Raw genomic sequence first — 17,031 nt, forward strand, 5'->3', positions numbered from 1 at the left:
GTCTTATAGCTTTATACTTAACAATGCAATGCCTATATTTTGGGAGATTTTGCCGTGGTGGGTGAACATGCACCTGGCCCTAAATCCCGTCGCAGGGTTCTGGGGACCAACTGCGAACTGGTATCGAGACCAGTTTGGTCTGTTTGGTGGGATTTTTGTTATCGATGAAGAAAGGGCTTTTGCTCGCGTTGAACTGGGAACTGGGGACACGTGCCCTAAAAACAAACAAACACGCGCACACACACACGCGCACGCACACACCCACCCACACACACGCAGGCACACACACACACACACAGACACACGCACGCACACACCCACACACGCAGGCACACACACACACACACAGACACACACACATACACGCACACACGCACACATACACACACACACACGCACACACCCACCCACACACACGCAGGCACACACACACACACACACACACACACACACACACACACACACACACACACACACACACACACACACACACCGGTATCGGGGGATGCGCATTGGAGACGCTCTCTCACCCTGAATCGTCCTCCACACGGGGACGTGTTCTCAACTTTCCCCGCGCCAGTCAGCGGTCGACACCGGAGAGGGTTCAGGGATCAGGACCGGCTGTGACGTCACGAGCTCCGAGCGGCGGATCGTCCGTCGTTATTTAGCGCGCCGCGTCCCGACCGAGTGACAGCGCGTGGGCGGCGCTGCCGGGAGACCCTCTCTCTCGTACCGGTGGCCGAGAGCCTCAGTTGTCAGGGAGGAGGGCGGTGGAGCAGCAGCACCATCCGGGTAACAGGAGACGGAGTGAACCACGCGTGTTAAAACACTTTATTAGTGGCGGTGGGTTAAAAGGCTCCGGATCGATAGGAGGGACGGCGCGTCTCCATAGGGGGTCTGGTTTCAGGTCCGCCAGCGCAAAGTGACTGACTGACTCGCGTTGAGTATTCACGAGGAGGCGAACCGAATGGAAAGCAGAGCGCATCACCTCGGAAATACGAACAAGTTCATCTCCGATATGGCTCCGTGAGCGCGGTGAAGCCGTCTGGTTTCTCGTGGTTGAAGGTTGAAGATCCTGAGGAAAAGTCTCTGTTGTGTCCCTATCTGCAGCGGCGTAGCTGCCCCGAGGGGGCCATTGGGGGCCGGGGTGGAAGGGGGCTCGGACTGCTGTTTTGAGTTTTAATATTTAACACCAAAAAATGAAGAGTGCTATCACTGGGATTTACACTGCGAGGGTGATTACAAACCGGCGAATGTATGAAACTACTCTGAAATCGAGACTTTGTAAAGCAAGATATTTTCTGTTGAAGTTGAAATGATGTGAGAGCTTCAGAGATGGGTTGCATGTGGCTCTTACTCGTCAAGGTGAGTGATTATCTTACTAGAGCATGAAGTGCTGTCGGTTTGTTGTTGTGTTGGCTGTCCTGTGTGTTCGGATTGCCAAACCACCAGATCATAACACCATAATATTACCACAGAGTACTGACCACTAAACGCATGGCGGTAACCAGAACCTGTCAAGAGGAGTTATTGTCATTTCAAAGCGCTTGATCCAGGCTTTCTTTAACCTTCTTTCATTTCGGGCTGCGGTCGAACAGATTGAATGGCCTTCAGTCAATATAAAAAAGAGAAAGCAATTAGACCATCGTGTTTCTTTTAAATGAATTGATTTTCCTCCATCACATCAAAAAAGAGTTCACTAATGTTGATGAAAGAAAACCCGGATTTGTGTTTTAAGAGATTAAAAACACATCGCTGACGGAGGTTCCGGGAAATCCAATCGGGCGATATCTCTCACCAGACCCAGATACACTCTCAGGGATTCCTCCCGAGCAGTCTCTCTGCGTGTAAGAAATAATCCCGCAACTATCCTAGCATGTTGTCTGTCTGCACGGCGGGGTCGGGAGTGAGCCTGAGGACGGCAACACGTCACAAGAGCTGAACACGGGAGAACAGTCAGGACCCCTTCACGCTGTTCAGCATGCGCCCAGCCTCCTGATTCAACACGCTCGGCCCCTGGATCAGTTCCCAGTGTGCTGGGTCGAAGGTCGCTCTCCCCAGACCCCTGGCCCCTCTGTAATCAGCTGTAGATGTAATCACACACACTCATGCAGCCTGTGGCCGCCGGCCCTGGGCATCCGGCCACAGCAAGCTGCATTCTGGGTATCTGGCATGGCCCAGGTACACCGCCTATGAGCCCGGTACACCTGGGCCCCGGTACACCTGGCATGGGCCCTGTGCACCTGGCATGGGCAGGTACGCATTGCCCGGCCCCGGGTACACCTTGCCATGCCGGTTGTATCTGGAACAACACGGTAGCGTTCAACTAGTCACGGTGGTGCAATAGTTAGTTTGTATGTTCTCGCCATATTCATGTGAGCTTCCTTCACACCAGAACACTAACAGCTCGCTGTATTCTTGTAGATAATAGGCAGTGTAGGTCTGAAACCAGAACACTAACATCTTGCTGTATTCTGGTAGGTAGAAGAATACAGCAAGAATACAGTAGGTCTGAACCAGAACACATCTTGCTGTATTCTTGTGGGTAGCAGGCGGTGTAGGTTTTGGGTGGGTGCCTGGGGCTGACTGTAGCTGCCCGACGCTCCAAGAGATGGGTTGGAAGCAAAGGACAAAATTCTCCCAAGGGGCAAAAAAAAAAGAGTTATATTTGTCCTAGATTTCTTCATGAACATGTGAGGGTTATTTTTGTGCATAAATGTCACTTCAATTTGTAAAAGATTATATTTCCTTCACTAGAAGCCGGTTGCTGTTCGTGTTGTGATCATTTAGATTTGTTGCCGTCTGTGACATTAAAGGGCTGTCCTCCCCCCTCCCCAAGGTCAATGTCTGATCGCACGCATTGATCTTTTCTCATCAGCCAATCAGATCAGAGTTCATAGTTCATTCTGATAATTCCACAACCACCGGAATATCACCTGATATTACAGCAATGTTTCTCCCAGAATATGTTCTCTGCAAATATTCCAACGACACATCAATTCTTTCATCGGCTCCACTCCAATAGCAGAGGCCAGCCTTGGCGACGATGAAACATTAATGTGTTTCAGAGTTTAAGATGTTTTCCACAGGAAATGCCGTCTTAACTGACCCTAGACCAAGACTCTGGTTTATTGTGGGCCCACGGGAATAATAAACCAACAGGGTCTCACACTAATCCTCCAGACAACTACCACAACACTAGGGTCCCACACAAACCCCCACCCTGACCACCACACTAACCACCACCCTGACCTCCACACTAACCACCACCCTGACCACCACACTAACCACCACACTAACCACCTCACTAACCACCACAACACCAGGTTCCACACTAACCACCTCACTAACCACCACACTGATCACCTCACTAACCACCACACTGATCACCTCACTAACCACCACCCTGACCACCACACTAACCACCACACTGATCACCTCACTAACCACCACAACACCAGGTTCCACACTAACCACCACACTAACCACCACACTAACCACCACACTAACCACCACACTAACCACCTCACTAACCACCACACTAACCACCTCCCTAACCACCTCCCTAACCACCAGACCAGGAAACAAACCAAGCCCACACATTTCAATATGAAAGAGGGGGAACGTTGATCTGAAGAGGGCCTTTGAAATCAAAAACGAGGGCCGATCTAGATAGAGATATTAAACGCTGGCTAATAGCCATTAAAATGGTTTTCTCTGCTGAATACAATTGGAATGGAGTTTTACTGATGGAGGATTTGGGAGGTGATGTTGTGAGGGCAGACAGAACACGCTGACCCCCCCAATCGCTGCGCGCTCCACATGAAAGCGAGCGGAGACAGGGATTAACCGACTCCAGCGAGCTGGGGCTCGGAAACCATATTAGGCAAGTGGAGTTGTTAATACACACATAATCTGCAGAAGGCCCCTTTAATATATTTCATTTCCTTTTCAAAAGAACTTGATTATCTTAAACGAGGAAGCTTTGATACTCACAGAACAGCAGCTCTGCCCAGCGCAGGATATATATATATGTCTTTGTATTGGTTTATTAATTATGATACACAGGTTGACGCATTTCCGGTGTGTAGTTGTTGCGTTACCATGTTAGCCGTTGTGTTACCATGTTAGCCAATGTGCTCTGTTTGGGTGTGGGTCATGCCTAGCATGGTTTCCATGGTAATGGGTGCTGTGGTTGTATTCCCACCAATTCACATGTGCATGCACACATAAAAAATACACACACACTATCCAATATATAACACAAATGTGGGTTAATCTGAGGGGTAACCATGGTACCACCAACATATGTGTATATTTAATGGTTATATTTGTGTGTGTTTGTGTGTGTGTGTGTGTGTGTGTCTCCATGGTAACATGTGTGGGTGTTTCCAGGTGTGTTTGATGCTTAGCGTGTCTCCATGGTAACGTGTGTTTGTGAGTGTTTCCAGGTGTGTGTGATTTGTGAGGCCGAGCGCGTCACCATGGTAACGTGTGCGCTTGTGTTTCCAGGTGTGTGTGATGCTGAGCGCGTCTCCATGGTAACGTGTGTGCGTGTGTTTCCAGGTGTGTGTGATGCTGAGTGGGCTGCTGGCGGGGGCGTGCGGCGAGGGGAGCTGTGAGGGGCTGGTCATGCTGTCCGCCAACGTGTCACGTAAGACCACTTCTGATGACATCATCATTACACGCCCTCCTACGGCTCAAGCTGAAATGTTTTACCACCGATCAACATATGTATGCACACATTACACAAGACACACACACACACACACACACACACACACACACACACACACACACACACACACACACACACACACACACACACACACACAAACGGACAATCGAACCCGACTACATCAGTTCATTCGGTTTTCTTTTAAAACAGCTGAATTACATTAAGTTGGTTTGGTTTCTTTAGTTAAACAAATCACCGAAATGCATTCCCCAAAGCTGCCTCAACGCTCCACATTGTATTATTACCCAGAACCCCCCAGCCCCCCCCCCCCCCCCCTGGACCGGAACACCAGGGAGGCCGCGGCGTGAGCGCCAGCGAGAGCTCACATGTGATTGTTGTTATTTCCCAGTGAACCACCACCGCTCCCAGCCCGGCGGACGCACACAGAGAACACCACTGCTGGCTGTTCTTTCACGTCTTTTTCTTGGACAACATTTAAGCCCAGCTGCACAACCCCCCCCCCCCCCAGAATGCTTTAATGTTAATCTTTTTGAATCAGTGCAGCCGTAATAGCAGCACCGCGGGGGGAGGGTGTCTGAAGTCATATTTGCAGCTGATGGGGATGTCACTGCTAGGGGGGAACTCTGTCACTAGTGTTTACTGTAACACGGCTGTCCCCCCCAAGTACATTCCCCCATCCTCCCCTGGCCTATCCCCCCTCCTTCTCTAATCTACGCCCAATCATCCCCTCCCCCCCCCCCCGCTCCCCGTACCTCCCACGAACCTCCCCTGTTCTCCCCCAGACCCCCCCTCAACCCCTCCTGGTCTCCAGCTCAGTTGGCCCTGCCCCCCTCCTGGTCTCCCTCCTGGTCTCCCTGCCCCTCTCCTGGTCTCCCTCCTGGTCTCCCTCCTGGTCTCCCTGCCCCTCTCCTGGTCTCCCTGCCCCCCTCCTGGTCCCCCTCCTGGTCTCCCTGCCCCTCTCGTGGTCTCCCTCCTGGTCTCCCTGCCCCTCTCCTGGTCTCCCTCCTGGTCTCCCTCCTGGTCTCCCTGCCCCTCTCCTGGTCTCCCTGCCCCCCTCCTGGTCTCCCTGCCCCTGGTCCCTTGCCCCCCGCCTCCTATCCTGCTCTAGTGAGCTCTAATGAGGTGTCCAGGCCGGTCGAGTCGTCCTCTAACTCGCTATCGACGTTATTGACTGAACCTTCTCCCTCTCGTCCGCTTGCAGTGTACGCCTTGGCTTCATGGAACCAGAGCTCCAGCAACCTCACAGGTCAGTGCCATCAGAGCTGCGTGTGTGTGTGTGTGTGTGTGTGCGTGCGTGCGTGCGTGCGTGCGTGCGTGCGTGCGTGCGTGCGTGCGTGCGTGCGTGCGTGCGTGCGTGCGTGCGTGTGTGTGCGTGTAGCGGGACTGCCAGGCCAAATAGTTTGGTCCTCGCCCACAGCTAGGGGAAGCCGAGGGAAGAGATGAGGAGCGTAGAGGCAAGGTTGATCTTGTCTCAGATTATGGGAAGAAACATCAAAGATGAGCGTGAGCTGGAAATAGAGCTTGGGCTGGGCCACGGGAGGAGCAGGAATCATTAGAGCCGCTGTTCACAAGCACAGGGGCCCGGCCCAGTGTTAGCACGCAGCCGGAACGACGCGCGTCCTCAAAGCCTCCTCAGGTTCAAGGCTGAATGGCGCTAGCACGGCAGGAACCTTCATGTTGCTAGCGGGTCATATATATAGGTCATATAGCTAGAAGCAGGCGTGTGAGCGTCGGATATGGAGTAAGAACGCCCTGACTAGCCCAACTTTTGCTCCCCCAGACTCCTCTGAGCCTTTCTGCGAGACCTCAATCGATGGAATCGGTACCTGCTGGCCCAGGAGCAAGCCAGGACAGATGGTGTCCCGGCCCTGCCCGGAAATGTTCTACGGCGTCCGCTACAACACCACCAGTAAGACCAGCAGCGGCCCCTCCGCTACGACCGGCGCTCTGAGCCAGCGCTCTGCTGACAATGAACTAAAAATACCCCCCCCTTCTCCTGGGGGTCCCTAGGGGGCGCCTAGTTTATATAACTGTGTACACATAAATTAGCATGGAGCGTTGGAATTAACAAGACACATACAAGTGGAGTAAATAAGTGTGCACACAATGCAATTATGGGTTGTATGGGATAATGGAGGATTACTAAGAGATTGAGAGTCTAAAGTGGAGTGTTGTCATGGCTGCATTAAGATGAAATGCATTCCTTCAAGTTCGGTTTAAGGAAGATTAAACGGGGCTTCGTACCATTAGAGCTTTTATGCAGTGTTTATTGTGTACTTTGGTTAGACATGTTATCATAAATTATTTATTTTGATCGCCAAGAATCGTTTAAGGGCAAGCTCCAAGCCAGCATGCATACACGTGCCGGCGCACATCTCCACATCTGAATAATTCAAGTCCAAATTGCTCTTCATAACTATGGAATTCAATCCAAACAAGATCTGGGACAGAACATCACCGTGACTTATATGGAATTGTTATTGTGTTTCAATCTCACAAAAATATTTCTTGTTTTATTTCAGGATTAGGATTCTGAAATTTTGACAGTTTATGCTGCAGATAAGATATGAATAAAGGTTTAGGTAATAAATCCAAATTTAGAATGAATGAGTCATCAGGCTAAGGTTGGGCCCTCAGGGAGATCTGCCACCAGGTAGACGGGATTAAGACAGATGAAGACTGGCAGCCTTCAGGACAAGGTAGTCCCACTGCGTCTCAAGTTTGGACCTCATTCAAAGTACCACAATCAAGTTTTTTGATTGAATCGTCTTCTATGATCTTAAACATACTTGATTTTCTTGTCACTGTGAATAATAGCATAATGCAGGGAAAACAGTTGTAAAAAACTACGTTTTTGCCGAGTTTAGGCAAAGAGGTTTTGAACATTTTAGACTGGTTTGGTTGTTTCTGTGAGACGCCCAGGGGCCTCATTTATCAACTGTACTTGCGCACAGATTTGTGCATAAGGAGTGCATATGAACATTGCCAAGCAAAGTATGGAATTTAGCAAAATGTACATATACTTAGGAATGTGTGTTAATATATGCACAGCTCTGGCCATGCATAGGAACAGAATCTAGCAGAGCATTTAAGTGTGTCTACATATGTCCCATGTTTCCTTTAATTAGAAAACATACAATTACTCCTTTGTCAAATTTTAAATAAGCAAATTGGTTTCAAAACGTATAAATGACAGCTGTGAGAAATGTTTGAAATGATGTGCAATGGCTTATCTTGCGTTATTGGAAGACTTGGCAAACCATGCTCTCTGCAGGGAGCGTGTTTTCAAAGATCGCGCTGATCTTCTTGGCGAGTTGCTGACATGTCACTTCTGTGGGCTATGACTCTTTTTTTGGCTTTAAGTTTAACATCAAACCATTTCATTTTTTTCAGATAGGGTTCTTTCTTCCGACCCAACTGAATTAACTGCATCAGTCATCTTTTCCCATGCAGCAAGCTTTTTTTTCTTCTGCCCTAAGTTAGCCAAAAAGTACATTTTTTTTAATTCAAACTCATTTACGAGCGTTTCAATTTTAGTGTTGGAGAAGTTTCTTCTCTTTGCTCTGTTTGCCATTATAGCGGTGAGGGGAAAAACACATGGTTGATAAAGGGATGCTTTGCGACCTCATTTTCAACTTCGAACCGCTTATCCGTGATAGGGTCGCGGGGGCATTTGTTCCAGCAGGGGGCCCCAGACTTTCCTTCCCTTTCCTTGGTAAAGAAAGGGAAGTCTGTGACCATATATGGTTAATTGGAGGTGTTTCTGAATGCAAAAGGTCTGAGCGTGCACGAGCATGGTACTTAAGAACAGGTGGAATTTATTAAGATAGACAGCTTACTGATGTGCGTACGCCTTGCACACGTTTGATAAGTACTGTTTTTTTTGTATTCAAGCACATCCTAAATTTCATTGGTAAGAGGGAATTTAGAGCCTTTTCTAAGCACGGTTGATAAATGAGGCCCCTGGTGTGGATGCGTGGCCCTCTGGGCAGCCCTTAAAGGCCCAGAGGACTTCTCAGACCCTTAACCTCACTGTGTGCTCTGTGTTTCATATACAACTAATTATAATGCTCATACTCAATGGTGACTAGCTACAAAAAAGGTCTCTCTGAGTTAGCATGGGCTACACACAGGGATAACTCATCCCCATCCTAGGAACACATTTCTTAGGTGTGATTGTGCTCAAATCTGGGCTAAAACAGGAGGTACACTTACACTATTGAGCCCAAAGCCCACAGATCACAAATTACAGTTTATATGTCTAGCTTTAGCCAAGAAAGAATTACTATCAAACTGTTTAATGTAGTGGTGCTGCATTTCTGGCTCACTTTTTATAGGGCTTGAGTTTGTTTTGGACACGAGAATACAGAAAGATTATTTTGCGTGTATCCTGACACAGCCGGTGGCTTTTGGATTAAAAGATAACACAAGATCAAGAAGATCGGTTAATAAATATACATTTACCTTTAAATATTATCAATGCAGTCCACACACACGCATATAGTCAAAGCAGCTGAAAATCGAAAAATGTGGAGCCCCGATTTAAAAGTTCATAGTGTAGTCGTAAATGTATTTCCCACATGGCGGAAATACTGCATAAAAGTCAACCTCTCTCCCAGGGGTCCCTGGAATAGGGCCCCCGGAGGGTTCTTTGTCGGCCGGGGCCCACTGGGCCTTCTGTCCTCCGGTCGCCTCATTTGGCTAAACGAAAATGGCTTTGGACTACGAGTGGCCAGGTGACATGCCTCTAGAGGGATTAAAACAAAGGGAATAAATGAAAACAGTAATCCCTCCATTTTTCCGCACAGCAGGAAGTCAGGGAAGATTAGGGGAGCGTTGCCCGGCTCAGCCTCCCTCTGATTACTTGGGTCGATCCAAAAGTGCATGGTGACTAGTTGTCAGGGTAACAAAGGCAGCGACCAAGATAGCATCATTACCACCAGCGAGCCCTTGGCGCTGATTGAAAGGTTACGATCTCGCTCAGTGTTTGTAGGTGGTATTTTTAGCTTCCATTCATAATTAAGTATTATTCAATATTTCACTCGCCATCGAGGAAAGGCTGGAGCAGAGCCGAGAGACAATGTAATCAAGAATTAAGATGTTGTGTGCGTCCCAGGCAGGAGCTCATCTCTGATTCATCTCAGAGCGATGCTAATGTCCCTGCAGAGATGTTGCTCCGCCATTCTTCAACAACTCCCCAACGTCTTTGATGATTTCATACTTGAAGCTTCCGAGATGCGAAGTCTGAAACATTTGGCATGAGACTTATGCCTGCAGCCAGCTATGAGGTCACAACGTCTGGCCACTCTTAGAGGTAAGGAAATACAGTTGGGAATTTTATACAACGGTATAATCAGCGGTTGAGAACTTGACAGTCATTATTCTTGTGTGTCAGAAATGCTCACCGAATAAAATGCCTCAATAACTTGACTCTAGACGTCATTCAGCAGCATCAACATTTGGACAGTTAAACCTCAAGACACTAGAGGCTGCTAATGGGAAAACGTAGTTTAACTTTAAGCGGTAATGGAGAAAATGATGGTAATGTTATTGTTATATATACAAAAACAATAATATATTTGTTATAAGTCACGTAATGTGTTACCATCAGGTTAGGTCATAGGCTTACATATTCATTTTTCTTCATATGCATTTTTTTATGATCTCCACCAGATCTTTTGGAAGCAACAGAATTAGCATTTAGCAGTCAACAGTTATCACTAACAGTTAGCTCTTAGCAGTCCTTCAGTAGCACTAACCAGGTAGAAGCCCTGTCTTATTGATGCCGTGGAGGCAAATTAGGAGAACATTCTTTGCATTGTGTAGAAGCCGCTCCTTAGTGATCATCGTTCAGCCCATAGTTTGATCTCGGCTGAGAGGGGATACTGGATCGTTGCATTATCTCAGTATACCTTACTTCCCATAAGCTGTGCATGACAGGTGACACCCCCTAGAGGCGGGAAATGTTCATATAGCCTCTCTTTTTACACAGGTCTTTTAAATTTATTTTAACCGGGAGCATAGGTTGAGTATGTTGGTCTCATATAAAAAAAATATATTTTAGACCAATGAAAATGGTGTTACATCCAATTTTTTTATGCTTAAAATCAGTAGGTTATTTTAATATGAATGGCAGTAAGTTAGCACACGCACAACTACACACACTTGTGTAGTTGTGAAGTCAGCACCTGTGAGCCTAGTTAAGTGCCTGAGGGTTAAGGTTCGGATGGCAGACGTTCTGTCAGGCAGCATTCTATACAACAGTTACCCAGGTCAGGTGATGGCGACATCATCATCTTCAAGGTTATTTCTCTCAACAGAGGACAACAGAACAGGGGAATAACGATTTCTGAGCTAATCAAGTATGTTTTATATATATCGCCCTTAATCACAGTTTATAATTACAGTTATCGCTATATGTTTTTCGTCTACATATATCTCCTCTCCACTTCAGTGTTGTTCCACACAGTCCTTGTTGTTGGCCCGGTCAAGCGGGCTATGAGGTCAGTGTCTTATCGCAGCCAAAGCACCCTGCCACGTGCTCCCCGAACCGGATCCACCTCCCAATGCCTTCCCCCTCTGCTGAGCGGGGGGCACCTCTGACGACCGCACACATCCCCCATCTCTCAATCCGTCGTGTACATGTCCCTAACCGTCACTAACTTCTTAGAACACAGACAATCCGTGTCTGAGGAGAGGGGCATTAGAAGCGGCCTCCCCATGGCCTTCACTTTATGCGTTCTCCCTTTAAACCAGAATTCACATTCCGATGAATGCACCTCTTAATCTCAGAGCGCGAGGCCATCGTTGAAGCCGAGGCATTCTTTTTATTAACGGTATGGTGAACTCCCTCTCGACCGCAAGAGGAGGCGGACGATGTGGCAACCCAGACCGCCGACCCCACCTCCATCAAAGGGTTGCCCACCAGCTCTCCGTTCCCAGTGCCTGAGGGCTTCCTGCGGCTCCCGAGAGCAGGAGGTGAGGTGGGCTGGACCCAGGTGGGCTGGACCTGGGCCGGGCACAGCAAGATACACTGACAGTGCAGATCACTTACTGAGAGCTCTAATACTAGCAATTCAATCTCACAGATACAGATTCAGAGCTTATAATTGACCTAAAGCTTACGTTTTGAGTTACCTGATATTTATTTAAAAGATCCTTCTATTGATGACATGACTTCAAGTTTTGGTGTAAGAATTTGAATAGAGCTTTGTATGCAGCGCAAAGGGCTTGCGTGACGTATTGGTGCAGCCCAACTATTTATTGTATTTGAAATGAAAGAGTTATGGTCTATTGCTATGCATCTATACAACCGGTATGATCCCTCATACCGGTCCGTTTTATTTGTACAACCCTAAGAAAAAGTCTCAAAGGGCTTCACAGGCCCTCATTAGAGCGCACCCCTCTAAACCTTAGTCCTCTAAAGGACAAGGAAACCTACCCAAACCCCGCGGGAGGAAACCGTGAGAAGGAACCCAGAAGAGGGATCCGTCCTCAAGGGTTCGGTAGGAGAGCAATTACTGCTGAATGGCAGACCTATTATGGTAGCGAAAAACAAAACAGAAACAAAGGTTTATAGATATTAAGCAGTTACACTTTACAATAACGGTGCATTAATTTAGTAAATACAATTAACCAACAGTTATTAACAGTTAACAGCTAACTAATGGTAAATTAACAGTTAACAATAGGTCTAGGAATCATTTACTAAGTGTTCATGTAGGTTTATTAATGGCGTTGATATTAACTAAACTAATATGTTCATGTTTACTAAGGTATTCAATAATACATTTTACACAGGTCTTCTCAATGCCGTGGAATGCTCCGTTCACTTGCATGGGCCCTTCACAACTTCCGGCGGTGAAATATATTTGATAATTCACCGTTGCTAAATTTAATTGACCACTGTCAAGGAAAATAAAGGATTTTTTGCCTCTAATGACGTCTTTGGTATCAATCCGCAAGTAGTCCGGTAACTTGTCAACCCCATTTGAATAGAGCGGTTGCTAAGCAACGTCAACGTCTTTGGCAGACTATTTATCTGCTGATCAACACTATGAATGCTGGTATCAAATGAATTGTAAAAAGACACACCATGTGAAGTTATTTTTTCGTTTTGGCAAGTAGCAGTTTAATAAGCGGGATAATGTATAGAACGTCGCCGGTCATTATCGAAAATAAGCCCCTTCAGGGCGAAGCAAGACACCTCCGATGCACGTCGGTGTCCAGTTCGCCCTGTCGGTGCTTATTTTCCCGATAATAACCATTCTATACATTATCCCTAACATAAACCAGGGTTATCCCTAACCCTATCCCCCACTAAGGATGGGAGATGGTGTGCACCAACTGAACTACAATACTACCCCCTAACCCTACCCAAGTTGATGCTAAATAATAATGCTATTAATGCATTAACCTAAATAAATGGTAAATTAATGTAGCCTTATTGTTAACTGATACCAATTCATTTATACGAGATGTGACAAACTTCAATAATCAACAGGTGAAATGACCGCATCAAATCCAAACTGTCATATACGGTAATACAGTAGGTATTCAAATGTTGGGAGAAAAGTAAAACCTGGTATTTGGATGGTGCATGTCAAGAGAAAGACTACATTTCTACCAGCTCCCTGCTGGTCAAGTGGATAACACCCACCAACACAAATAGGCTGAAAACAATTTAGTGGGGAAGCAAGGGGGACGCAGACAGTGAAGAGTAGTTCAATCAGGAGAGACTAGTATATCAGATAAACCACAACATTTATTGACAACACATTTGAAGATTAGACACCATGAAATTATTCTTTGTTGGGGACGATGGATCCATGAAGGATGCCAGGAGATGAGTTGTGTTGAACGTTTATTACCTTGACAAATGTGAACAGCACCTTATGACGGACAAAAGAGAATCAATGCATGACATGAATGGATGCTTCCATGATCAGTGATTTCAGAAGTCACTGCATCGTGGAACGCAAAAGTAGTGTTATTACCAGAAGTAGAGAGCCGCTCAGGAAGACAGAACGCCAGCAAGGGTTTTTAGAACAAATTCACAGCTATGGGAGACAGGAAAGCCATCAATGACTTTGGTAGAATTCCCAGCTATGGTAATTTAAGGGCTTGTGAATGCCCTGCTATGGATAACATTATATGTATGGAATGCCTAGGGATGGAAGGACGTTAAACCAGCAATGCTTAGCAATAGTATAGATCGTCCAGCAAGGGAGCATGCAGAGATAGAATCCGTGACCGGGACCAGCAACATTCTGATAGAACTAGTCTGACGAATCAGACTTCCAATCTGGGGAAACGGGACATTCACTTTCTTCTGCTTCATTCTTCGGACCGATCATGAGGCTTTGATCTGTAGACACCACCATCAGCTAAATGCATTACATACCATGGAAGTCTTTGAAATACCTCTGCGAAGATGATTTCTGCAGCATCACAAATATGCCATCTGATAGGGATCAGAGTGAGTTGGTGATTTGGATCTTAAACAAAGCAAGCAGACTTTCAGGTTCTGAAGAGTTCAATTTGCCGCTGTCAACTTCCTGTTAGCATTCACACGTTTCTCCCCTCCCTTTGTGCGTCTTGCTGATCTTTGCATCAGACATTAACTGGAAGAGAGGTTTTGACACCTTGAGCAGTTTGAAATAAATCGTTGGTACAACATGACCAGACAGAGGAATGACCTGATCTTTTTAGGGCATGGGGTCTGGCCGTCTGGAAACAACAAGTCTGACTTTGACACCTCATGGCCTCCACCTCAACGGGGTCTGTCGTCACATGGCTTCTTTCAATGACGTGGCCCAGGAAGTGGACTGAGCGGCGCAGAATGTGCCACTTCTTGGGGCCCAGCTCAAGGTTGCGTGCAACCGCTCGAATCCCATTTCTAGTCTCTTCACAGATTCCTCCTCACTAGGCTTGAAAACCATTAGGTCATCAAAATAACCATGGTCATTATGTACTGATCCCTAAAATCATCATGATCATCATTTACATCGTTATTCTCGTGAAGGCCAACAGTCCATGAGATGAATTCCCTCCTCAGCTTCTTTCCTGAAGATGCACACCACTCTTTGTCCTGGGCGAGTTCAACATCCTGCCAGAGAAGTTGCACTCACCTGCATTAACATACCTTTTCACCACCGCCGGGAACAAACCTGATATTCACAAGGTTCTGCAGTACATCGGCTCTCTCCGTTACCCCGCTCCCCGTGTCTGACCATCACTTTGTTGCTTTCTCTTACTCATTGAAGACCTCCCTCCTCTGTATTCCTCATACTGTCACCCCCCGCTGTTACCTGAAATCTCTCTTTCCCTCTACTCCCGCCTCGATTGTTCTGTCTTCACTACCATCTTTAGAAAAATTCTCGATTAGTTATGTTTAACCACTCCACCACTTTGCCCCATGACCCGATCCCCTCCTCCCTTCTTCAGGCCGTCTCGAGCAGCATCCTGCCATTCCTCACCACCCTCATAAACTCGTCCCTCGCTTCAGACTTCTAGAATCGAGCCGCTCCTTAAGATCCGACCTCTGACACCACTGACATCTGGAACTACAGACTGTTATTTCTTCTTTTATTCCTTCTAAAACTCTGACAATCAGTCACCAACATTTGTCCTCCTATCTCTAACAAAACGATCTGCTTGACATCTATCAGTCAGGCTTCGAGACTGCATACTCCACTGAGAGAGCTCTCCTCACGGAGAACTGTTCTCTGTTTTGGCACCGCAGTGGTGGAACGAGCTCCCTGCTGATGTCAGGACTGCAGAGTCGCTCACCGGCTTCCGCAAGAGACTCAAGACTCACTTGTTCAGAGTTCACCTGGACTCTGCATAGCTTCCCCCCTTACCCCCCACCGCCCTCCACCCATACTCCCTTACTTACATTCGTTGTACGTCCTGGCACTTCGACATCCTGGCACTTCCACCGGGCGCGTTACGGCCGCGTTATGGCCGCGTTACGGCTGCGGAACGGCCGCACCGCAGCGCAAGCATTCGGTTGCATTCCTATTTTTTGACCTTTGCTGAACCGCGTCAATTTCAACAGAGCAGATCGAGCCGGGCAGGAAGTGAAAAGTAAAAGCTGTAGAGCATCCGGTAAATTTTCAAAATAAAACACAAATACTCAGCTCATGTAGCTTATCACAACTTCACATCAACAATGCGTCACGACCGGTGGCACCAGGTCAGCAGACAATCAATCAAAGGGTCTCAGAGGGTCGGCAACATGGACGACGAGAGACTGATTGTCGAAGTGGAGCAAAATAAAATAATTTATGAAATAAATCATCCTTTTTATATGGACAATGTCAGAGAGGACAAAGCCTGGCATTTAATTGCAGTAGTTTTGGGAGTGAAAGGTGAGTACATTAGGTTTAGGATTATCGCGTGATCTCGTGTGAATACGGCTGGCTCGCAAGGCAGCGCTGCGCTGCCGTAACGCTCCCGGTGGAAATGCACGCAGGGCAGAAGTCGCAGCCGTTCCGCGGCCGTAACGCGTCCGGTGGAATCCCGGCGTTAATGTAGGATAAAGGATGCATTACCTGGAGCGTTCTAGCCCCCTGGGCTATGTGTTGTGACTTATCTACTGGGCAGGCGTGGACTCAGTTATGTGCTCTGATTGGCTAAGCATGGTGCTGAACTCCCGCCCCCCTGGATACCCGTATGTGTCTTTATGCTGTCCCTTGCGGCTATGTGTTGGCATTGCAACTTGGTTTGTGGCTATGTGCGGGAATTACACTTTTGTGGCCTTGAGCTTCTGGGTCTCTCGAACACCTGGGCCGCTCGTATCTCTAGTATTGGTAGATGAAAGAATGGCTTCTTGTATGGGCCGGACGCCTCCCTAGGATGGGAAAGAAGCCTCTCTAGTCGCTAAGGCCATATGTGTCCTGTTGGTATGAATGTGTGAATTATGTTACCATGGGTTAAATAAGCAATTGCAAGTGCTTGGCAATTTTTTCTCTGAACATCCTGTCTGTACCAACAGCGATATATAGTTGTTTCTCTTTCTTCTGACAAATGTACTTATTGTAAATCGCTTTGGATTAGAGTGTAAATGTTAATGTAAGCCACGTTGACATCAACTCTAACCATTTATGGACAGATGATTTGTCTGTCGCCTCGCCACGGAAGACTTTTCACTTCAAAAGCATGTTGAGCTGTGCCAGGACCATTGTAGTGCCAGAAGCTTTGCACATCCACCATCCCTGCCCTGGTAGAGACACAGTGACTGTATCTCCTTTGTGTTTCCCCATCTCTGTGAGTTTGAGTGTACTGTTTGTTACACTAGACTGGTGATGAATGGGTGTAGAGCTTTAAGG

General features: G+C 47.2%; 1 protein-coding gene across 3 annotated transcripts in view; it reads left to right on the forward strand.

Annotated features, from left to right (window-relative positions):
• Positions 1 to 407: 407 nt before the first annotated feature.
• LOC115531262 (corticotropin-releasing factor receptor 1) overlaps positions 408 to 17,031 on the forward strand; it is a 54,904-nt gene continuing 38,280 nt past the window's right edge. For 2 of the 3 annotated variants that reach the window (XR_003973858.1, XM_030340407.1), the window contains exons 1-4: positions 408 to 1,365; positions 4,567 to 4,654; positions 5,901 to 5,945; positions 6,480 to 6,608. Coding sequence is in view for 2 of the 3 variants with exons in the window: in XM_030340407.1 (XP_030196267.1) it covers positions 1,336 to 1,365; positions 4,567 to 4,654; positions 5,901 to 5,945; positions 6,480 to 6,608 (292 nt within the window). In the remaining variant the exon portion in view is untranslated. The remainder of the gene's footprint in view (positions 1,366 to 4,566; positions 4,655 to 5,900; positions 5,946 to 6,479; positions 6,609 to 17,031) is intronic. The other variant, XM_030340408.1, reaches the window with a different exon arrangement.

This window comes from Gadus morhua, chromosome 18 (assembly GCF_902167405.1).
Source record: "Gadus morhua chromosome 18, gadMor3.0, whole genome shotgun sequence".
NCBI classification, from domain to species: domain Eukaryota; kingdom Metazoa; phylum Chordata; class Actinopteri; order Gadiformes; family Gadidae; genus Gadus; species Gadus morhua.